Source organism: Typopeltis vanoorti, chromosome 16, assembly GCF_054136105.1.
Source record: "Typopeltis vanoorti isolate ZY-2024b chromosome 16, IOZ_Tvanoo_1.0, whole genome shotgun sequence".
Taxonomy (NCBI): Eukaryota; Metazoa; Arthropoda; class Arachnida; order Uropygi; family Thelyphonidae; genus Typopeltis; species Typopeltis vanoorti.
In genome coordinates, this window is record NC_143564.1 from 66,760,677 (window position 1) to 66,785,594 (window position 24,918).

The following is a 24,918-nucleotide window of genomic DNA, read 5'->3' on the forward strand; positions in this document are numbered from 1 at the left end:
TCTTCCTGCCATCTTGGCATCAAACACCACCTTAGATTAGCTGTGCTGACACATTCTTGAATGCTAATGTCAAGTTCCTTTCTAATATGATTCTGCCATTGATGCCACCGGTTCACTGCCTAATTTTTCTCAGAACCCTCAGAACTGTGGTCTCTAGTCTTTGATCAAGTCCTTTATTTCTAACCACTCTCATATCCATAACTTAAAACTAGTTTGAACACAAGTTTGGTGTTTTGGATAATTTCTTTCCTATTTCATATAAATTTATTCAGCTGGCTACCAATCATACCAGCTTTGCTTATTCTGTTGTCTATTTCCAAATTTACCCTACCGTTTTCACTGAAAACTGTGCCTAAATAACTGAAATATTTTACTTGTTCTGTAGGATCTTCATTCAGAATGGAATGCAGTTGAAGTTTTCATCTTTTTATTGTTGATTTTCATGCCAAATTTCTCATAGCTGTTATTCAATTTAGTTAGTCCTGGAGACATGCATTACATGTGTTTAGGAGTACATCATCATCTGCATGAAGCAAAGAGCTAAGCTTTATATCTCCACTTCTAATATCAGGCTTGATACCACTTTCTTTCATAATGTGATCCACACAGATGATAAATAAGAGTGGAGATAATGTGCATCCTTGTCTTACCCCTGATTTTACATCAACCATCTTTCTGCATTTCCTTCAATTCTAACTGCTGATTGACAACTTAAATATAGACTATGTTGCTCTGAATAATGTTCCATTCACCACATAATTAAAGTGTTTAGAAAAGCTTTTCTCTGAGCACCTTGTGATATGCCTTTTCCAAATCTACAAAACTCAAGTACAGATCCTTGTCATATTCCTGTGATTTCTCAGCTATTTGTCTTAAAGTGAAAATCTGATCTTGACAACTTCTATTTAGCCTGCACCCAGCTTGTTCTTCTCCAAGTTTCTCTTCCGCAATGTTTCTCAATCTCATTTCAAGTATGCTTGCATGAATCTTAGCTGGAATACTAAGTAGAGAAATGCCTCTGTAATTCTCACATTCAGTTTTATTCGCTTTCACACAACACGAAAGTGAGGATTGCATATTAGGTCAGAAGTCCCAGTCAGTTCTCCGCATTTCTGAAAGGAATGAGAAGAACTGACTGAGTCTCCTCCCAGTTATTTCCTCACAATAATTTCCCGATGTGACAATATGTACTAAATATTCTTGAACATCTTCCACATGTTAATGTTGTGCACATTTATATATTACCATTCTTTTTTAATATCCTTGAAATATGGAAAGCAAATGTGATAGTGATTGCAAAAGTGCTAAAAGTGGCAAAAACAAGTCTGATTTCAAAAGAAACTGAAATGGACATGAGCATTCTGAAATTGGCAAGCCGCTTAATTCAGCTGTGCTTATAATGTTAACGGTTCCAAGTGGCAGCCAAGCCAAAAAAAAAAAAAAAAAAAGTGATTATACTCTCAATGCAAGCTCTGTTTGTTCATAGTTATTTCTAAAGACTGACTGTCATCTTCAGAGAAACTGAAAGCTGTTTAACAATTTGGATTCAAGATCAGAAATCAGAACAGAAAAAATTCAACACGTGGTTTTTTTTTTTCTACACTATAAGAGTTGGTCTGCTACAAACAAATGTAGCAAATAAAAAAATTTAAAAAAAAGGAAAATATATTTCTATAATAATATTTTGAGAATAAATTAATTATTTTGGAATTATGCATTTTTGCTATCTTTGTGTTATTATAATTTATTTCAGAAAAGTATTAAAAAATTTAACAATATATCTTATGAAAAAAAAAAAAAAACTGATATTCAACTTCAACATTCAACTGACACACACGTTTCGAAGAACATTATGTTCGTAAACTGGAGTTCACCCATATATAAATCTTAAAGTGACCAGATAACAGCTCATATTAATCAGATTAATTATAGTATATTTATATACTACAGAAAATTTACGATCTAGTCTAAAAATTATCCTCTAGCCAAAAAAAAAACAAATAATGACATAGAATTAATAAAATCATTCATTTATGTTTGGTTCAGAAGTATTTCTGCTCAACATCTTAAGCATGTAGCGAATTCACAGCCTATAAGGACTGAATCTGTAAGTAGTATTTCATTACAAATCTAAGAATTTGTAATGGAATACTAGTCTCATTATTTTATCAGTTTGTTAATACACATCAAACTATTTTTAATTTTTCAATACTATTTTCAACAGATTAATTTTTATATTTTATGTCAATTATTTGTAGTATTTACTTTTTTATACAGATCACAAACTTTCAATAAAAATTAATATTGGAACAAAAGAAGGATAGCCTCAGTAGCTCAGTCGATACAGACAAAGCACTTTAGTCAAAGACCTGGGTCCAAATCTCATCAATGAAGTGAGGAACCTTTATCTGGTCACTTTCAACTAAAGGTGAGTTAGTCTGTCTCATATGGAGGTAGAGGTTTTTTTCATCCAGAAACTCTAGTTTTTCATCTTCCAAAACAGGCAAACCAGCCCCATGAACACACATATATACAGACATAGGACAAACTGGGAGGTATAGGGATAACTACCTTATCCTCGAGTTACAGTTGCGGTTGCAAGAATAAAAAACTTCAACATTGTAAAAGATAAAAGGGGAAGATTAAGAAAAGTAAACAAAAGAAGGTAAATTCATATACACAAAATGTGACACACAAGAAAATACTGAAAAATAATGAGATATGTTCACTAGTGTACTACTAAAAGTGTTGCAAATACCTTTGGCCCATAGAAAGCACCATCTCCAGCATTGAGGGACCATGGTTGTCCAAACTCTTCCAAACTAGAGCTGAGTTGCTAAAATAATAAACATTTTATGACACTGTTATTTAATAAATTTTAATTATTTAAAATTGATTAAACATCACTAGATAATAAAATAACTGTAATCAATAAATATTATTTTTTTTGAGATTAGAATTAACACTTCCATCTGATTTAAAAAATAGATAAATAAAAAAAAAACATAATTCATGTTTGTAACATAACAAAAAACATAATTCATGCTGTAATGCAAATTCCTGGCTCTCTCTCTCTCTCTCTCTCTCTCTCACACACACACACACACACACACACACACATCAGAAAGTAAATCATACATTGCTTCACAAAATTAGCAGAACAAAATGTTTTTCATGTATATTTTACTTTTAAGCGTCTCTGAAAGTCAACATTTGATATAATAGGCATTTGGCATGGAAATTTCAAGTATCCAATAAAAATTGATTTAATCATGCTAAGTTTCTGTGGTTAAGAAGTTCAATTGAATCATTCCGGTTTTGCGACCATATTTTTATTAAAAAAGACTGTTTTTAAAACTAAACAAGTACTAAAAAACAAACCCGACAAGTTTCGTTAGTCATCTTTACCCCCGAAGATATGACGACTCAGTATGACGACTAACAGTTTAAAGCACAAACTGTAAGAAATTACGAAAAAACAAGTTCATTTATTGGTATTATGAACATCAAAAAAGTCTGTTAAAAAACCAAATCTATTTTTAGATTCGTTTTTTAACGAATTTTTTTGATGTTCATAATATCAATAAATGAACTTGTTTTTTCGTAATTTCTGGGTAGTGGCCAATCCCTTAATGCATAACATTATACATATCCACAAGGAGATGTGTTTTGCATTATGGGAGATACTGGGATAGAAGTGATGTTAGCTTGGTCCACCTTTGCTACAAGTTGTCCGGTGTTGTACTACCTTACCCCAGTAAGGTAGTAAGGTTGTACTACCTTACCCCAGTAAGGTAGTACAACACCTACCTTATCTCAGTAAGGTAGTACAATACCATATTCAGTCCTGAAGATATTTTCAGGCGCAAACTTTGTTTGCTCACACTTGGATAAAGGATTAAACTAAATTTATTATAGTCTAACCAAGTGAAAAATAAACTTTCAACATCTTTCTCTAAATCCAGAGTAATTTAATAAAAAAGGTGGCACACCTTTTGGCAACTCCTATAGGTAAGGATAACCTCGCTATTGCTTTGGCCTGGTATCTCCACCTCTGGGCCTGGCTCCAACTGATGAGACCTCAATAAAAGTCGAAACTAGTCTGGGTAGTGGCCAATCCCTTAATGCATAACATTATACATATCTGCAAGGAGATGTGTTTTGCATTATGGGAGATACTGGGATAGGAGTGATGTTAGCTTGGTCCACCTTTGCTACAGGTTGCCCGGTGTTGTACTACCTTATCCCAGTAAGGTAGTACAATACCATATTCAGTCCTGAAGATATTTTCAGGCGCAAATTTTGTTTGCTCACACTTGGATAAAGGATTAAAGCTTCATGAAGCACTAGTTCAGCACTATGGACAGAATTTCAGTAGAAAGAAACCATTACTATGAGAGTTGACCAAAGTTGGCTCAAACAGCAAGATGGAATGCTGCAATGTCCTATCACCAAGTGTCTTTTTGAGGTTGCCATGGCCACAGTGAAAACATTTCCAAATTGGCCATGTTAAGAAGGCTCGATTCAAGTGGACTCTATGCAAGGAAGCCAGTGGTTTGTATCCCATTAACCACTTCAGAGCTTTTCGAAAAAACAGGTGTGGTGAACATGTGACTTGAATCCCTGTGAAATGAAATACAGTTCTGTTCTCTGACGAGTCCTGTTTTAACCTACAAAACAGATTCTAGACATTGTTTTATCTGGACAGAATGAGAAATGTGGTACCATCCCTCCAACGTCAGAGAAAATAATGCTTATGGTAGAGGTGGTGTTTCTGTATGGGATGGAATAATGATCAATGGCCACACTCTTCATGTTTTTGTTAAGGATACTGTAACTACAGAAAAGTAGTGAGATCAGATCCTCAAACCCTGTAAGTGACTTTCTAGGTGTGCAGTTTGCCCAGATTTTCTTTTTATGAATGACAATGCCAGGGCTCATATAGCTCAGGTGGTCGTGAAGCATCTCGAAACTGAAGATACAAGATCATTACCATGGCCAGCATAATCACAGCTTAAGTCTCACTGAACCTTAATTCTACATCGAGTTTGGGCCACTTTCATTTATTTATATGTACAATTTATTTATTCGAGTTATTTATATGTATGAATTGTGTAATTTGTGTAATTAATCATTTCTAGTCTCTTCTGTACAGCTTTTGCTAATATCCTTGACAATGTAAGTCCAATGACTTACATTGTCAAGACTTAAATTGTCAAATTTTGTAAGTCCAATGACTTACAAAATTTGTAGTTATATTTTATCGAACTCATTAATGATCTTAAAATGCGTGATCTCAATATTGGAACTATCTACAGAACTGCTAAACCACAGAAACTTATGCATTCATTTGCTTTTTTTTTGTTATTAGACATTTCAGCTATTTTTCTCAATTTGTAACAAATATTGCAAATGAAATACTGAAACAGATAACAATGTAGCTGGTATGATGGGAAACCAGCTGAACAAACTATATGGGAAAAAAAAACAAAAAAAAACAAAAAAAAAAACACTAAATTAGCAGTGTACAAGACTGTATTTAAACCAATATTAACTTATGGATCTGAGAAGAATTAAAAATAAACGATTTGCTCAAAGATCAGAGATCACAGATATGCAAAAAATTAAGCAAGAAATCAAATGGCATAATGGTAGAATCACTAAAAATGAAAGTATCATAACATACACATTAGCCTTATAAGGGATTTTATATTATAATATCGATTCCAAAGGGTAACTATGTGACAAGAAACAGCCTGTCTGCTTTTTAACAGACAAGTGTTTGCATGTTTTCATCCTTCAAAATAACAAACATTATGGTAGGGAAGAATTTAGTGTACCTTTTCAGCTTTATTCCACATGTCGATATCACCCATAAAATCTTCAGGACGTGTAGAAAGTTTCAGCTGAAATGTAAAGCCAAAAATTCCATAGACATGCTGTAAAAATTCTAGACAGCTTTTAATCTCACCTTGAATCTGAAAATACAAAAATGTAAGTTGTACTTTCATGCTTACACATAATCTGCTAAATATTTGATCCAAAAAACTTCAAATTCACACTTCATTTTTAAATAAAAGTGAAATACATTATATTTCAATGATAGTTATAACAGCAGGTTAGGAAAATAGGCTAGAAATTTTATGTTTAAACATAACCACGCAGTTTTTTAATACTTGAAAATTTTCAATTATTAATAAATAAGTCAGAAAATGTATCGACTCTTAGCATTTGTTAAAGCAAATGGGGCTATAGCAAACCAGAAAGACCTAACCAAAGTCCCATAGACAGAATGCTATCCTAAAGGAAATTCACTATTCACTACAGCAAACCATTCATAATAGTCCCCACACGTTTGCTATATAAGGTCTTCAGTTTAATTCTCAACTGGCCAATTAAAAGTTTGGTAAAAAAACTATTCCTCAGTTCCAAAAATAAACTAGAAATTCAGGAATCAGTCAAATCAGACATACTTTTAAAAGTAAATAATAAAAATAAATGAAGTTATAAATATTTATATTTCAATCCACACAAGCTATAGTAATTTTCAATCCACAATTATCATGAGCATAACTTAGATTTAGACACTAAAACAAAAGCATGCAAAATAATGCTACAAATGGGAACACATGTACATCAGTAATATAACTTGCAAAAAAAAAAAAAAAAAAGATAATATAGCTATCATTCCACTGTTCATTACTCCCTCTTAATCCACAAATCTGTTTATAATGGAATGAAATATGACTACTAGAGTATTTCATGAATATACACACAATTTAGTCTTACTCAAATAAAATAAATGATTATTTTATAATTAAATACATTATTTATTATATCATTATTCAAGGGAGCCTGTGTAGCTTAGTGGATGACATTTGCACACCACGGCGCTTGGCCGCACAAATGAAGACTTGGTTTCGAGTCTAGTCGGCAACTAGAGGAAATTTTTCTAAGCCTTTTTTCGACCGGTTCCCGAGTTAGTCAATCTCTAGCACGGGCAAGCGGGTTTTTTCTCCCAGAAACTCAGGTTTTCTTCCCATAAACTCAAGAAAATCGACCGTAGAACCCACATTATTTCATACATTAAAAGTACGAATGTTAGGGTTAGGGACCACGAGATAGAGGCACCTGTAGAGCCATCTCTCTTCACTGCATGCTGCTTAATTAGTGATAGCCTTGGGCCAGCTATCTCTGATTGGATACCAGTGGAGATTGAACTGCCCACTCAGTCTCCAAAAAGTTAGATACAGCTAAAAATGGCCTCGCCTACTTCCTGTATATACAAGAATAAAAAGGTGTTAGCTGATTTCTTTTATATTATTATTCATGAACATATTTTTTTTTATTTATTTATTTATTCCTTTGCTTTTAAGTAAAACTTATCATGCAATTTTGTTGCTACATAAAAAAAAAAAGAATAGAATTCATTTGTGTGTGGTTCCTCCTTTCTTCAACCATCCCTTAGGACTGGTTGAGCCCTTCTGAGGGATTAAGTATGCATTTTATGACTGTAGATCTGTGTGTGTTTATGGGCCGGTTTGCCTGTTCTGAGGGACGAAAAATCCAAGTTTCCGGGTGAAAAAACCCTCTACTACTGTGTAAGAATGGCTAACTCACCTTTAGTCAAAAGAGACAAGATAAAGGGTCCTCACATCATGGACAGGAATCGAACCAACTGAGCTATGGAGGCTCTCATTTGAATCAGTTATCCTGCTTAACTGACACATACACAATTCCCTACTCCGCAAGGTATTAACTTGCTGATCAAATAAGGGCTTAAACAATGTAGAGAAGAGGATGTCCAGTTTTATGTAACCCATGCAGCAGTTTGTGATAAAATTCCTGTTAACAGAGTGACAAAGAAAGAGATGCCACTGGATGCCAGCCAGTGAAAATATAGTCTCAGGAATGGCGAATCAAGGTAACAACTCATTTCATTTGCGACAATAGGCTTCAGCAATTTCTTGATAGAAAACTTTTTTTTAGGATTAGTTTTATTTCTCACTAATGCATTATTACTGATGATGATATAGTACTAAAATATATAAAATGGGAGAGAAAAGGTTAGCAAAAGAATCATGATAGCAGGTAAAAGATCCTGAGAAAAGACAAGGGCTAGATGGACTGATGCAATTAGTAGTGTTCTAGAAGAAAGAAATATAAGATCTGATAACTGGAGTCCTGACATATAACAAATTAATTTGAATAATGTAAACTTACCATGGTATCCTGTACTTGAGAATACATATTCAGAAATTTGATGATTGGCATAATTAAAAATGGAAGTTTCTAATTATGTCAATAATAACAAAAGAAAATTTCTAATTAATCACATATATATATATACTAATTAACATTAGTGAATATATATACATATCTGCATACATACATCATATATACTAATTAACATTAATTAACATTAGGAATTAGTGAGACCTGGCTATCAGAATCAAACCTAAACTGGTATTGAATGTCATGGGTCCAGTATTTTTAGGAAGGATAGAGTGGATAGGAGACGAGGGGGGCATGCTGCTAATGATATTGGATAACTTAAATCCAGTTAGAGTTCAGACCTATGATTGTAGTACTACTGCTAATAGTACTTTGTGTAGCAATGAGTTTGAAGCCATCTGGTGTGAGGTGAATTCTAACAAGACAAATTACATTCTTGCTCACATTCTATAACAATGTTATCATTGAACTAGACAAGGGGAATGGATACACCATGATAATTTTGGATTTTGCTACAGCTTTTGACAGAATACAGCATGGCAGACTGCTGCATAAATTGGATAAAATGAGTTTGGGTTATACAATATTAACATGGATAAGGTTATACAATGTTAGCATCAATACAGTTCAAGGATAGTGGTTTGTCGGCGAATTTAGTGCTCCTGTAAAGTTGGTGATTTTTGTCTGTTTTTATTGTGTTTTCCTTTAGAAAATTAGCGTTTTGTAGCACACTAGTGTAGATTTTAGTGTTTTGTAGTATATTTAGTATTTTATCATATATTTTTATTAAGATATTTTAATATTTGGGTCGGTGAATTTAGTGCTCCTGTAAGTTGGTGATTTTTGTCCGTTTTTATTGTGTTTTTCCTTAGAAAATTAGTGTTTTGTATACTAGAGTATAGTTTAGTATTTTATCATATATTTTTATTAAGACATTTTAATATTTAGTATACATTTAAAATGGCGCCAAAAAAGGGCAAGAACGGTAATGCTAAAAAAAGCACTGCAGGCGAGAACAAGGAGGTTAGCCCTGCCAACAAGGTTATTGTGCACATGGAGGAGGTTAACGAAAATTAAATAACCGCCAAAATAGTGAAGTTGAAGTAGATCATCAGAGAGACAATGCAGGAATTGCAAAAAGTTGAGAGACGTTTAAATGAGCACAGGGAGAAAAAGAAAAATGAACAGGAAAATAAGAAACAACAAAGCAAGGAAACAGGTAAGTCAAAAAATAACGAAAATCAGGTAAGTGACATTGTTAGTAAAAAGAATCAGGTAAGTGACATTGTTAGTACTACAGTTGCATTTACCTTATCCACTTTGATGATAACTAATTCTTTATTATTCCTCATTTCCTGCAGAGCTTTATATTCCTTGTTGGATATGTTGGTTTTTGGGTCGGTGAAATTGCTTTGGAGAGGACACAAGCTACATCCAGTCTTACACTGTTGGCGATTTGATGTGGAAGGTGGTGGATTCCGCATTCGATCTGGATCATAATATCCTCACTAGGTATTTTTCTGGGAGCAATGGTGAAGTTGTGGCCACGTGAAAGCGCATTGAGTGCTTCAGGCTTCAGGGTGACTGAAGAAAGGTTGATTACGGTATTGGTAGGAAGTTTTAGATTCACGGTAGAGTTCTTTTTTAATTTTTCAAATTTTTTCATCTGATGGATTTAGAGTAATCCTTGTGTATCTACGTTGTTCAATTCCTTAAGTGATTTAATAATGCATAACCAACGTATAAGCCTGTCTACGAGAATTAACATCATCCATGAAGATACTATCGCACGGAAGGCTCACCAATAAGGTAAAATGAAGTTGAAGTTGTCTGAAGTTGTCTAGACAATTAAATTGTCTAACTTTCCTAAAATGCTGCTGGGATAATCAGGTTATCCCGAACCGTGTAAAATTCAAGCAATTGTTTTGTTTCACAAAAAGATCTCCGTATATATAACCGCGCCAGCTACGCGTTGTTTCGTGAACAAATCACCGCCACGCGTTTTTTTTTAGCGGACATTAACGAAGCTATTCGTGTCTTCGAAGAAGAGCTTTCTGCACTTTAAATCACGAGCTTTGGTCAATTTTACATGACGTCTCGTGAACCGCTGCAGACAAAGAATTTGAAAAAATACAAGGCCGACAGATGAAAAAATGCGAAAAATTTAAAAAGAACTCTACCGTCAATCCAAAAACTTCCTACCAACACCATAATCAACCTTTCTTCAGTCACCCTGAAGCACTCAATGAGCTTTCACGTGGCCACAACTTCACCATTGCTCCCAGAAAAATACCTAGTGAGGATATTATGATCCAGATCGAATGCAGAATCCACCACCTTCCACATCAAATCACCAACAGTGTAAGACTGGATGTAGCTTGTGTCCTCTCCAAAACAAGACCACCAAAAACCAACATATCCAACAAAGAATATAAAGCTCTGCAGGAAATGAGGAATAATAAAGAATTAGTTATCACCAAAGTGGATAAGGGAATACAACTGTAGTACTTAACCAAAAGGACTACACAGGTAAGCTTAATGGTCTTCTATTAGATCGGGCTACTTACCTCCCTATTGAATACATCCCACCAACTCACAAATTAGAAAACTTCACAGGCTCCTTAAGAAAGTCACATATTAAAGCTGTTTAACTCTATACCGCACCACCCCGTATTTACGGACTCCCAAAAATACATAAAGAAAATGTGCCATTACGTCCCATAGTGGATGGCATTGATTCCCCCACATACAAATTAGCTAAACATTTGGCCAAAGAGCTCACACACTATACTGGCAACACACCATCACACATAAAAAACTCAGCCTACTTTAAAGCCAGCATAGAAAACCTTACACTCCAACATAGTGACATAATGGTCAGCTTTGACGTCTCCTCCTTATTCACAAATGTCCCACTCAAGGAAACTTTAGAGCTAATCCAAGCTAAATTTTTTCCCGATATCTCAGCCCTATTTCAGTTCACAATGAACTCAGGCTATTTTGTTTGGCAGGGAAAATTCTACAAACAAATAGAGGGGACAGCCATGGGTTCACCACCTCTCCCCACCCTTGGCCAATTTCTTTATGGAGACCTTTGAAGAAAAAGCCTTAGCCTCTGCCCCACAAAAACCAACCATATGGCTTTGCTACGTTGATGATGTGTTCATTATTTGGCCACATGGCTCTGAAACACTCCTCTCCTTCTTAACACATTTAAACAACCAACATCCCAGATTCAAGTTCACCCTGGAAAAAGAGGAAAACAAGAGCCTCCCTTTCCTAGACACCCGTCAGCCTGATGGAACCTTGGTTTTCTCAGTTTATAGAAAACCCACCCATACAGGCAGATACATTCACCAACAATCCCCCCCACCCCCACAACAATATGGAGTGGTGAAAACACTATACAACAGGGCTAAACTAATCTGTTCTAACGACATGGCCCTAAACACTGAACTAAATCACATCCTGAACACTTTCTCAAACAATGTCCCCCCCCCCAAAAAAATCCAAAAAATATTAAAACTTACAAACCACAGTCCCCCCCCCATCCACAACAAGGATTACTCTAAATCCATCACCATTCGCTACATCCGAGGCACCTCGGAAAAAATTACCAAAATCTTAAAAAAACATGACCTGACCTCCTGTTACAGGCCATACAGAAAATTGGCATCCCTTATCCGCTCCACTAAAGACCAACCACTTCCCCTAGACCTACCTGGTGTATACCAGGTCCCTTGCAGGTGTAAACTGTCTTACTTTGGCCACACAGGCAGGACAGCAAATATCAGAATTTCTGAACACAAGGACTACATCCGTTTTCACAAATACAGCCATTCTGGTCTTGCGGACCATGCTCTGGATACAGGCCACAGAATACGGTGGAAGAAAGACAGTGATACACCGTAGCAAATACAAATTCCAAAGACTATTTATGGAATCAGCCTCAGCCCTAAGAAACTCTCCAAACCTCAACAAATTTGGTTGTATGCGAATGCCCCAAATTTGGGAGGCTTACATCAGCAGACCTTCAGCCCAACAGCCAAGAACACCTATTTAGCTCGCTAGAGGGCAACATCGGGACTTATAGGAGAACAATAGCTTCATCTCTTCATTCTCAGTTACTGTGTTGTAGTGCCTACGAGCACGTGCCTTTTTTTTGTAAGTTCCTTTTGAAGATGGCAACGCGACGTTGTCAAAATATCGGAAATATTTATTAAAGTGTAATTTAATTTATATTTGTATCTACGTTGTTCAATTCCTTAAGTGATTTAATAATGACTCTATAATAAAACATGCTAAAGATGAGAGAGTTATAACATTGAATTTTCCTGGAGCGAAAATTAAAAATATAACTCAAGTAATTCAAAAACAGAAAAGAAAAGTAAATGAAATGGTAGTTGTAGTAGGTACGAACGATTTAATTGGTGATAAGTTCAGTATGAGAGAGGACATGAAAGGGTTGCCGGAAGAGGCGAGAGTGAAGAGTGAGAAAGTGAAAATCTTTAGTATTTTACCTTGCTATGACAAAAATGAATCAAAAAGAAGGGCTATAATGGCAAACGATTCAATGCATAGGCTATGTAGAAGGAATGGATGAGAGTTTTTGGATGTGTGGAGTGAGTTTGAGGGAAGATTGGATTTGTATAAGAGGGATGGCCTACACCTGAATTCGTTTGGTATCAGGAGTCTGGAAAAACTATTAACTGGTATGAGACCTAACACAGAGAGTAGGGGAAACTAAATTATAAAGGGAGGAATGATGTGAATGTGAGTGTAAGAGCGAAAATGGTATATAACTGTGTTAATGATGGGAATGGGATTTGTCATGGGAATGTTGATAAGGTGAGAACGATTTCGGGTTTGTGTTCGTCCGGTTCAGACCAATCATATGTGTGCAAAGATGTCTACATGTGTAAAGCATTAGAGAAGAATAGAGATCTGCAAGTTGTCCAATTGGGTCAGGTAGACTGCAAACAAGGGTATACTAAAGAACATGAAGGTAGATTATTATGTCTGTACACAAATGCTAGGAGTATCAGAAACAAAGGGTAGAGTTTGTTGCCTTAGTCAATATGTTGCGACCTCAGATTGTAGGACTTAGTGAGACCTGGCTATCAGAATCAGACCTATTAACTGGTATCGAGTGTCAGTATTTTTAGGAAGGATGGAGTGGATAAGAGAGGAGGGGGCGTGCTGCTAATGATATTGGATGACTTAAATCCAGTTATAGTTGAGACCTATGAATGTAGTAATACTACTAACAATATTTCACGTGGCAGTGAGTTTGAAGTCATCTGGTGTGAGGTGGAATCTAATAAGACAAATTACACAGTTGGGTGTAATTTGTCTTATTAGATTATTGTCTTATATGTCTTATTGAGCTGTTACGGGACAACTTCCTCACGCAGCATGTGACAGAAGGAAATCGAGGTCAAAGAGTGTTAGATTTTATTATAGTGTCAGAGGGCATTTCAGTTAAAGATGTAACTATTTTGCCTCCAGTTGGTGATAGTGATTATGTGGTACTCACTTGAGAAGTGACTAAGTTTATGAATGTTCCATTCAAAAAAGGTTACATGTTGAACTACAAAGCAGGAAATTATGACCAACTGAGGAGTATACTGAGTTCAGTGGAAAGGGATCAGTTGCTGGATGGAAAGAATATCGACAGTGCATGGGAAGCATTTAAACAATACTTAAATGATGCGATATCAGAATGTGTCCCGAGAGTTCGAAGAATAAATAGAGTAAGAGTCAAATGGATGTGTAATCTTATTAAGCAAGAGATTCATAAGAAAAGGACGATGTGCAAGGAATGCTGTTTGCATAAGGATGACGTCCGTTATGAAGGTTATAAGCAGCAGGCTAGAATAGTCACAACTGTGGTATAGAAAGCAAAGTCTGATTATGAAAAGAAACTGGCTCTGTGTGCTAAAGACAACGCACAAGAATTCTATCGATACGCTGCAAGTAAAAGAAAGAATGAATATGAAAGAATAACTCTTCTAAATCCAGATGATGTGAGGATTACAGATGCAGAAGAGGTTATTCAGTTAATGAGTGCCAATTAAGGCTCACTGTTACGTCTTCACTACATGAAGAAATGCAGTTGTGTGAGGCCGAGGTATTAGAGTTGTTGCACAAACTGAATAAGAATTCAGCAATAGTGACTGATGGAATATCAGAACATGTGCTAAAAGAGTGAACATCCTGGTCAAAGGAACTGGCCGTTCCTTTGACCAGGATGTTTAATATGAGTCTCAGAACAGGAAAGATTCCGCAGGAATGTATGGTAATTCCATTGCACAAGGGTAGTGCAAAGACCAATGTATCCAACTATCGACCAATTAGTATCTCAGGAGTGGTGGTGGTGAAGATTTTGGAAAAATTGGTTAGGGCCTGCATTCAGAAATGGGTTGATAGCAAATCTCTACTTTGCAATGAACAACATGGGTTTACTAAAGGAAGGTCATGTTTTAGCAACTTGCTCACATTCTATGACAATGTTACCATTGAACTAGACAAGGGGAATGGATACACCATGATACCTTTGGATTTTGCTAAGGCTTTTGACAGAATACAACATGACAGACTGCTGCATAAATTGGAGAAAATAGGTTTGGGTTATACAACATTAGCATGGATAAGAGGATGGCTGACTGACAGATATCAAAAAGTGGTATACTGGGGATCTGTGTCTGCAAGGTTTAAGGTAACAAGTGGTGTACCAAAAGGATCGGTGCTTGGCACACTGTTATTCAATCTGTACATTAATGATATTGGGAAGGATTTGACAAACGACATACAGTTACTTGCTAATGATGAAAAGATAGGCAGTGTAATCATGAATGTTGCTGATATGCAGTCCTTGCAGAATGATTGGAATAAGCTGGAATTGTGGGCATGGGAAAATGGATGTCAGTTCAATGTCAGTAAATGTAGTCATTCACTTCGGCATGATTACCTATCCAATGTCGTATTATATTGGTGGGATTAGGCTAGAAGAAACTGATGAGGCTAGGGATCTTGGAGTGTTAATAGATAGGAAGTTGAAGTTCAGGGGCCATGCGGCAAAGATTGCAAATACAACTCAAAAGATAATTGCAATGTTCAAATAAACGTTCACATGTAAAGATAAGGATGATATTTTGCCTCTTTACAAGGCCTTGATAAGACCTCACTTGGACTATTTGTGCGCAGTTCTGGTCTCCTAGTTTCCGATGTGATTCTGATATATTGGAGAGAGTACAAAGGTGAGTGTTAAAAATGATATCAGGATTGTGGAATACTGATTATGAAGACAGGTTGAGAATTTGTAGATTCCAGACACTAGCAAACAGGAGAAAGAGGGGTGATATGATTGAGACTTACAAACTTCTGAAAGGGTCATAGAGGATTTCAATTGATGGGATTTTTCAATTTATGGAGGATGGGGAAAGGATGAGAGGGCATCCTTTGAAGCTGAGAATGAAGGCTGCCAAGAAGAGTGTAAGGGCCAGATTTTTCTCTCAGAGGGTGGTGCGTGATTGGAATGGATTGCCATTGGATGTTGTGAGTGCAAGCAGTATGAATGAATTCAAGAATAAGTATGATAGCTGGTGTGAGTAGTATGTGGCCTCCCTCGATGAGTCTCTGACTCCCTGGAGGTCTCTCTTAATAATAATAATAAGAGGATGGTTGACTGATAGATATCAAAAAAGTGGTATACGGGGGATCCGAGTCTGCAAGGTTTAAGGTTAGTAAGATACGGGAGGAGCATGGGTCAACTCTGAGGTTTACCAGCGCCACCATCTCTTTACATGCCGTATGGAGTGCAGATAGTTATAAGGACTTAACACATTGACCGCCGTATGAATCAAATGCGATTCACACTACATTTTTTCAATGCGTTGCGTGAATCATATTTGATTTGCATAAAGATTTTTCTTTCAGGCCGCGTAGTTCACCCGTGATTCAAATCTAAATGAAATGCTAATGGGTAATGGAAATGTGGGACCTGGTAAACAGGCTTATATAGTTAGCACAGTAGAATTTCAACTACATGTACAACAGGTGGCCTATTATAGGGGTTTTATTTTTACCTGATTTAGGCGAAATTCTAATGTTGAATAAAACAATAGCAATGGTGCTAAATATTTATTTATAACATATGTCATTAGAAATGTGTCAAATCATAAATTTTTCTTCTAAAAAATTGAAAAACTAAGAAACAAAAAAATGACAAACAATAGACAAATAGATATGAAAAAAGAATTAGGTGAAATTATTACTAAACAATTACAAACTACAGTTATGCACAATAGTAAAACAGCGAACACAGTAAAATTTTTCGTACTGAACACATTTCCACCGTGTTTGTGTCGCCTTAGATGTTGCATACTTTCTATTATGTTCTTCGGTTAACTTTTTGTAGCAAGATGTACATCTTCTCCTATTACTGGTAATAGGAGAAGATGTACATCTTCTAAAATATGTTTTTCCTTGTCTGAAGTCGAAGTGACATTATTTTCCTTTAGTGTAATTGCTAATAACTCTTTTGCAATTTTTTCTCTAAATTCTGTGACTAACGTTTTTATCAGTAACTCGCTTATATACTATAAAAGTGTTCACCACAGCAGAACCTAAAAGAATTTCAACTGCGAGTTTTCGGTACCATTTCACACTTCTTCGAAGACAAGAAGCATAGGCTTTTACCTGATTGGATAGATCAATAAAACTTTTGCTTTTGTTATAGTCCATAATAGCTTCCAGCTTTTGCACTTCATTACCATTTCTTGCTGTAGGGGATTTCATTTTGTTTGTGTGTTTTGTTGATAACATAAGCACTTCACGTTTATTGCACCATTTTATTACCACCCCTGTGTCACTTTCTTTACCCATTATTTCACCCTTTTTCAATTTCTTCTGGGTAACATCCTGTGGAATGTCCTTTCGATTTTTTCTCAAAGTGCCTACAAGGTGTGTTTGTCTATTCAAAAGTTTGTGCGCTAATTCAATACTGGTATAATAATTATCTACAAATATTGTGCGTTCATGGTCAAGTAAATTCTCACAAAGTCCCATAACAATTGAAGTTGGAACACTATTAGTGGTATTGGTCTTTTTTGCGCTGCAGTATATCTTGAAATCATATGTACATCCATCTTCAATACACAATTTGAATAGTTTTATGCCAAATTTGTGTCATTTATTCTTGATGTACTGACGAAAGGCAAGACGACCTCGGAAAGGAACTAAAGTTTCATCAACGCAAATATTACTCAAAGGCGTCATTATTTTCTGGAAATTTTTTCTTATATGATTTATGAGAGGTGTAATTTTATAAAGTCTTTCAGAAGTATTTCCACCTTTGTTGTCTGTGAAGTGCCAGTTACTGAGAAGAAGATTGAACTGATTCCTTGACATAACTTATTTGATTTCTGTAGAATAGAGGATGTTATTCGACCAATAATTTTGGCATCTGCACTAAACCGAACCAAATTTGCAGACCCAAAAATATCTTCATTTCATTGGGATTTGTGTTTTTCCACTTTCTTATCCTTGCTTTTGGTAAAATTGTCTTACTGAGTTTTTGAAGAGCATATCTGTTAATTTCTTGCACCATTAGGTCCAGCAGTCCTTCATCAACAAACATAAAAAAGAGGTCTACAGGCTGTTTTTCATGCATTTCTTTAATAACATTTTGTTTTATTCCAAAATTATTATCCACAAACTGAAAATGTTTTAGATTATCACCTGTAATTTCATTCCATTGTAGGTCGGTTGAATTCACATTTCCAAGTATTTCATCTGAGGAAGAATCATTAGTCAAATGCAGATTTCTTATAACAATCATCAATTGTTTGTTCTACAGAATGAGCAGCAGTAAACTGAGATGTACTAGGAGCGAAAACTTCAGTATTACCAGTTGTAGATACTTTTATTCTCTTTCTAGCAATGAGAGAATCAGAATCTGAAGACACAGAACTAAAGATCACTTCCATTGTTCCGATGAATATTCGTATGGTTCGTCATCAGATAGAACTTCATTTATCAAGGCTTCTAAACGACGTTGCTCTTTTTCGTAGTCTCCCATATTAGGGCAATTTAAAACAATATTTATCACTATAACAAATTTATTCCACCGAACAAAACACTGAATGCATATAACTGTTTGTAAGTGTCATAGATATGCAAGTTTGACCTTGTGTGAAGGGCGAATCACGTGTGTACCCTCGACCCAGTCAGTAAAAGAATTCTTCTCAGGCCACGCAGTGCACACATGATTCGCACTTAACAAATCTATTTAGCTGCATGAAATAGATAAAAAAAAATCATAAAATATGATTATTTTATGTTACTTTCAGCAAATTGTAAAACAAAAAGAAGTTGGCCTGGGGATCACAAAATTTTTTAACATTATGGCAGTCAACGTGTTAAAACAGCTTGGGCTTACACAAAAGGATATAAAAGTTCTTTCCTTCAGGGCACACTGGTGGCATGGTGTTGCCACCAGAGAATGACTACAATAATAACTCGAACAGGCATAGGGTAAAACACTTGTAATGGCTTAGGTCTATATCAAGTCTGGACGTGATGTAAGGGTAGTACTGTCCATAACCAATACAAAGATTAATAAAAAAATAAATAAATAAATAACAAGTGGCGTACCACAAGGATCAGTGCTTGATCCACTGTTTATTCAATCTGTACATTAATCATATTGGGAAGGATTTGACAAGTAACATACAGATATTTGTTGATGATGCAAAGATAGGTACGGTAATCAGGAATACTGCTGATATGCAGTCTTTGCAGAATGATTTGAATAGGCTGGAATTGTGGGCATAGGAAAATGGATGTCAGTTCAATGTAAAGTCATTCACTTCGGCATGATTAGATATCCAATGTCGTATTATATTCGTGAGATAAGGCTAGAAGAAACTGATGAGGCTAGGAATCTTGGAGTGTTAATAGATAGGAAGTTGAAGTTTAGGGGCCATATGGCAAAGATTGCAAATGCAACTCAAAAGATAATTGCAATGCTGAAAGGAATGTTCACATGTAAAGATAAGGATGTTATTTTGCCTCTTTACAAGGCGTTGATAAGACCTCACTTGGACTATTGTGCGCAGGTCTGGTCTCCTGGTTTCCGTTGTGATTCTGATATATTGGAGAGAGTACAAAATTCCACAATCCTGATATCATTAAAAATGATATCAGGACTGTGGAATACTGATTATGAAGACATTTTGAGAATTTATGGACTGCAGACACTAACAAACAGGAGAAAGAGGGGTGATATAATTGAGACTTACAAACTTCTGAAAGGGTCATACAGAATTTCAATTGATGGAATTTTTCAATTTATGGAGGGTGGGGAAAGGACGAGAGGGCATCCTTTGAAGCTGAGAATGAAGGCTGCCAAGAAGGGTGTAAGGGCCAGATTTTTCCTCAGAGGGTGGTGTGTGATTGGAATGGATTGCCATTGGATGTTGTGAGTGTAAACAGTGTGAATGAATTCTAGAATAAGTATGATAGCTGGTGTGTGTAGCATATGGCCTCCCTCGATGAGTCTCTGACTCCCTGGAGGTCTCTTAATAACAATAAGAGATAAATAATAACATTTATCTCACAATGGATTATTACTACTACGCCATCAAGAAGTTTATCTAACTTCCACAATACCTGTGATATCACACACTAAATTCATTCAAGTGTCTGGTAAAGTCATGCCACTTTCTAGCATTGCATTGCATTCAATTTACCTAATACTTTCCATGCAAAAAAATTGCCAATGCCTTTATTTAACAAAACTTTATATAAAGTATCACCAAAACAGAGATATGTTTAGATGATTTCAGAATGAAACAAGCATCAATGAAAGTCTTTTCTCATACTACATTTGAATGACTCAAAACTTATCTGTAGAATTCATTTTTAACAAATTTTCTAAAAGAAAACTGTTTTATTTTGAGAGTAGTGCTTCTGTATCCTCTGTTTACTTGAATTGCTGAAATAATGACGGTGCAGCTATCACTGTTGTGGTCACTGATTTAAAAATAGCCACTCATAGATGCTTTGGTTCATCATAATATCAAGACATTCATAGACTTTTCTTTGTTGCAGGAAGAACTTGAATGCATTTAGGAGTGAAACACTGACAGCACTGCAATCACCTCTAGTGATTTAAAAATGGCTACTTCATAGTAATGCAGTAAAAGTAAAAAGAATTGACGTGCTCGTCAGTCATCACATCCTCCTAAAGGATTCAGCTTGCCCGAAATTCTGTTTATCAAATCTTTAAGAGGCCTTGCATATTACCTTTCAAGTGCAGAATATTTATTATTGTGAAATCCTAAACCATCCTATCATATTTAAAACATTAAGAATAAGTTATTATGCGGTAACAGCATTACAGCTACAATTAATAAATACATTTCCTTTTTACTTGTATCACAAAATGTATAAATACCTACCTATAAGAGTAATTCTGTCCATCTAGTTATTTCACACCTCTAGCTAGATGGATTTTACAAAATTTGTTATGACATTCCAATTTTTGTTGTTTGCTTCAATTGGCCCACTTATAGGGACACAAAGAAAGATAAAACATGTCTTAATTACATATTGCAATAAGTGTACCATAGCTGGATTGAACTGAATAAAATGCATATTTAGGATAAACATAAGATACCATGTGATTCAATTTTGCCTTCAGTTAGCACATTTTTATTGACAAAATTATTTGAACTGACATTAATTCCAGTGAATCTGCTCCACTGAAGTGGCAACCATCATTCCTCCACTTTGCTTTCCTTTGCTTTTAATTCCTCCTCTTTTATTCCATCTGCCTCTGTCATCTGGAACAGCCTTTCTCATGAAGTATTCCCAAACAACTACAATCTGCAACTCTTCAAAAAAACATCAGTAAACTTCTGTCTTCATCTACTTATACACTTCACACCTGTCTTTATAGGTCTTTCAACATCTTGTGTATGGAATCAATATAAAAAAAACCAACTGCCAGTAATACAACAATGATTATGTCATCAAGGACCACAGGCCAAGTAGTTATTAGTGCAATTGCATTAAATTTAGCTATTCCAACTTTAATAATTTGACTTGAATTTTTATTAATTTTATTACTATTCGATTTTTTTCACAATGGATTTCATAAAATGTATATTGTAAGAGAATTTGAAGATAGTCAATGTAGTGTAAATTGTAAAATACTATAAATTTACAGTTAATTATATGTCAGTCCAACATTAAGAACATAGCGTAACATATTTATAACATGAGCCCATTTTCACATGCTGTAAAAATGGGCTCATGTTATAAATATGGTACAACTTTTGAAAAACACATTTGCATTTTAGAGTATGTAGTTCTTGTGATAATGTCATAATCACCTGTTTTGTAGTTCCACAAATACCCCTTCTTCATAGAATATTACTCATGTTTTACAATTTCCCAAGTCAAGATGGCATGGTCACTTTTACCAATTGGAGGCAATGTTGTCAACTTGGTTATGGATATCTCTTCTGATTCTATGACCAGGTCCAATACTCTCCCACCACTAGTTCCCTCCATCACATGCTGCCTTAAGTAATTATCTCTCAACAGGTGTATAAATTCTATTTCCTTTCTGCCATGCGATCTTTCTTCCTTCCAGTCTATATCTCCATAGTTGAAGTCCCCCATAATAATCACTCGACCTGTACTCTATTTTTGCTTGAGAGACTAGATTCCTCACTTGGCTGCTTCACACAAACTCACTTGCTTCCACCCTAATTGCTTAAGTTTCCCTGAATTTGCACATCAGCATACTCAGTGAACAAAGCTCTCTCCAGACATCTAGCACCAAAATGATTCAGATGTAGTCCATCTGCACTGGACAAATTCTTCTTTCCATCAAAAATGAGACAGAACTAAAATTAAGTCTACAGTACAAATGCTAAAGCACAACAATTATTATACTAATGTAATTGCTATACAAAAATGCAATTACAAAATGAACTTTTTTGATGATTCTGTGCAATTGCTTTCTTGTTTTGTATGTTATCACCTTACATAGTTAAGTGTACTGTTTATCTCAATTGTTCAAAATTAAGTTAATGATTAAAAAATTGCCCTTTCATCCATTTCTTTTTAGAATTACTTAGACAGTAATTCTAAAAAGAAATTAAGTTTATTTTATTAATTAATTATTAATAGAATGATACTGAATATTATTTAGAGAAAACAGAACAGTGCACTGAAACGAAATATTTTCAAATTTGAAATGTTATTAAATTCTATTCACAGAGCAAAGTTTTCCCTTTGCTTGAATCCTCAGCTTGACATGGTGAAGGGGGGGCTTGAGCATTTCAAGGATGTATTGAACTATTCCAGTTTATTCTACCAGCAGTGCCCTCCAAACCAGACAAGTTGATACTGAAGAACCAGACTAAGAGGAATTCCAACTGGACATGATGGTACTCCAGAGGAGCAGCTTCCCAACAGTGTCTGCTACCCATTAGAATGGAGAAAGCCAACTAGACAGCTTATTTACTAAATCACTCAGACATATTCTGAGGCAGAACAGTGTAGGCTGGGTATAGAGGCAGGTTACCTATCCAAGAGTGATATTATCAATGATAGTGTTCCACAGCTCTAGTCAGATGGGCTACTGGCAATCCTCTCCCAAGCCAATTTGTCATCATCGCAGAAAAAATGACCCCCTTAAAACCATCAATACACTAGAATGAGTGAGCAAACAGTATCCAGCATCGCTGGACCTTACAGTCTCTGGAGAACCTAGCTGGGTAGAGAAATGGAGCTATCATACTGGACATGCTACTCCAAAACAAAATAATAAAAGCAAGTGTAAGAAAACTAATCTCATTATTGCTACATACAATGTAAGAACATTAGCAGATGATGAAAAGATAGAAGAAATGGAATACAAAATAAGCAAAATGAAATGGGATATAATAGGACCAAGTGAAATGAAGAGAAAATCAGAAGAAAAACAACACTAAAATCAGGAAATGTACTTCACTGAAAAAGAACCAGATGGTGTCAAGCAGAGAGGAATAGGTTTTCTTACAAACAAAAGTACAGCAAGCAAGGTTACTAAATATGCAAGAATATTAGATAAGGGAGCATATATCACAGTGCAAACATCAAAACAAAAACCATTAAAATAATAAAAATATATGCACCAACCAGTAGTTATGAAAGTGAAGAAGCAGAAGTATTCCATGACACATTGTCCAACACAGCAGGATCCTATAGGCTACACAATAGTGTTGGGAGATTTTAAAACACAACTGGGAAAAAATAAAAGGGAACTTGAAAAGTGTATAAAAAAATGGCATAGCAGGAACAATACAAAAGAGGAAATATGATAGTAAACTTTATGAATGCTCTGAACACATTTTACAAGAAAAGACAAAACCAAAAATGGATATGGATTAGTTCAAATGCACAAGCAAAAAAAAAAGTGAAGCAGATTATATTTTATCATTTCATGTAAGAATATTTAAAGATGCTTCAGTCATCAATCAAATAGGCAGAAGAAGTGATCACAGAATAGAAGGAAAAAACAATAGAAGAGACTAATGGACAAGCTGCATTCAGAAAGGGGTTTAGCACAATTAACCATCTACAGACATTGAATCAGCTAAGAGAAAAATGCAGAGAATGCAATTTACCACTGTTACTTAGTTTTACGGACGATAAAAAAGCCTTCAATTCAGTTGAAAAACAAGCAATCCTAATAGCAACGAAGAAACATGAAGTAGCAAAATTATATAGAGCTAATAAACAAAACATATGAAAAAGCAACTGTCAGTACTCTTATAAATGAACATAGCAGCCCATTCCAAATAAAGGAGTATGACAAGGAGATACTATTTCATCCAAATTATCCAATGCAGCATTAGAATTTAGACAAAGAGATTAATATTCATGGTAAAAAAGCTAATCTTACAATATGTTCATAATATGAATTAAACACAGCATAAAATAAAGTAGGATTATATATAAATCATGAAAAAACTAAAATAATGACAAATTGAAGGAAACCAGATAACAGAGGAACAAATAACAACAGATAATAACAAAATAGAGCAAGTACAAGAATATGTATACCTTGGAAGAACCTTTACATTAGGAAAAAGCATTTATGAAGAAATATAATAAAAGAATTCAGCTAGGTTGGGTGGCTTTTGGCATACTGAAAAAATTCCTTTGCAGTAAAATAAAACCAGAAAACAGAACCAAACATTTCAACCAATGCAGCATCCCAATTATATGACATGTGGATCAGCATTACAAATAACCAAATACTGGATAGAATGAGGAAAACCGAATGAAGAATGGAGAGAACCAAGATAAACATCAAACTGCAATTCAAAATAGGAAATGAAGATATAAGAAAAGAAACAAAAGTGTTGGACATAGGGGAAGAGATTTTAAAATTAAAATAGAGATGGGGAGGACATATTGCACAGATGAACAGCGACAGATGGACAGAGACAATCATCCAGTATGGCATCCATATGAAGAAAGACAAATGCCTGGACAATCAGAGAGAAGATGGGAGGATAACCTAGCAGTGGAGATGGCTGGAGAATGTTTGCATTGGGACGCCTTCAACAGAGAAAGATGGAGACAAATGGGGGAGGCCTATAACCATAAATGTTTATG

The 24,918-nt window shown here is 35.3% G+C and overlaps 1 protein-coding gene across 2 annotated transcripts in view; it reads right to left on the reverse strand.

The window, feature by feature from the left end:
* Positions 1-24,918, reverse strand: part of LOC150098093 (threonine--tRNA ligase 1, cytoplasmic-like) — a 178,555-nt gene that overhangs the window by 26,291 nt on the left and 127,346 nt on the right. For both annotated transcript variants that reach the window (XM_090406532.1, XM_090406531.1), the window contains exons 13-14: positions 5,841-5,978; positions 2,759-2,836 (exon numbers count right to left, since the gene is read on the reverse strand). In XM_090406532.1, the coding sequence (XP_090262658.1) occupies positions 2,759-2,836; positions 5,841-5,978 (216 nt within the window). The remainder of the gene's footprint in view (positions 1-2,758; positions 2,837-5,840; positions 5,979-24,918) is intronic.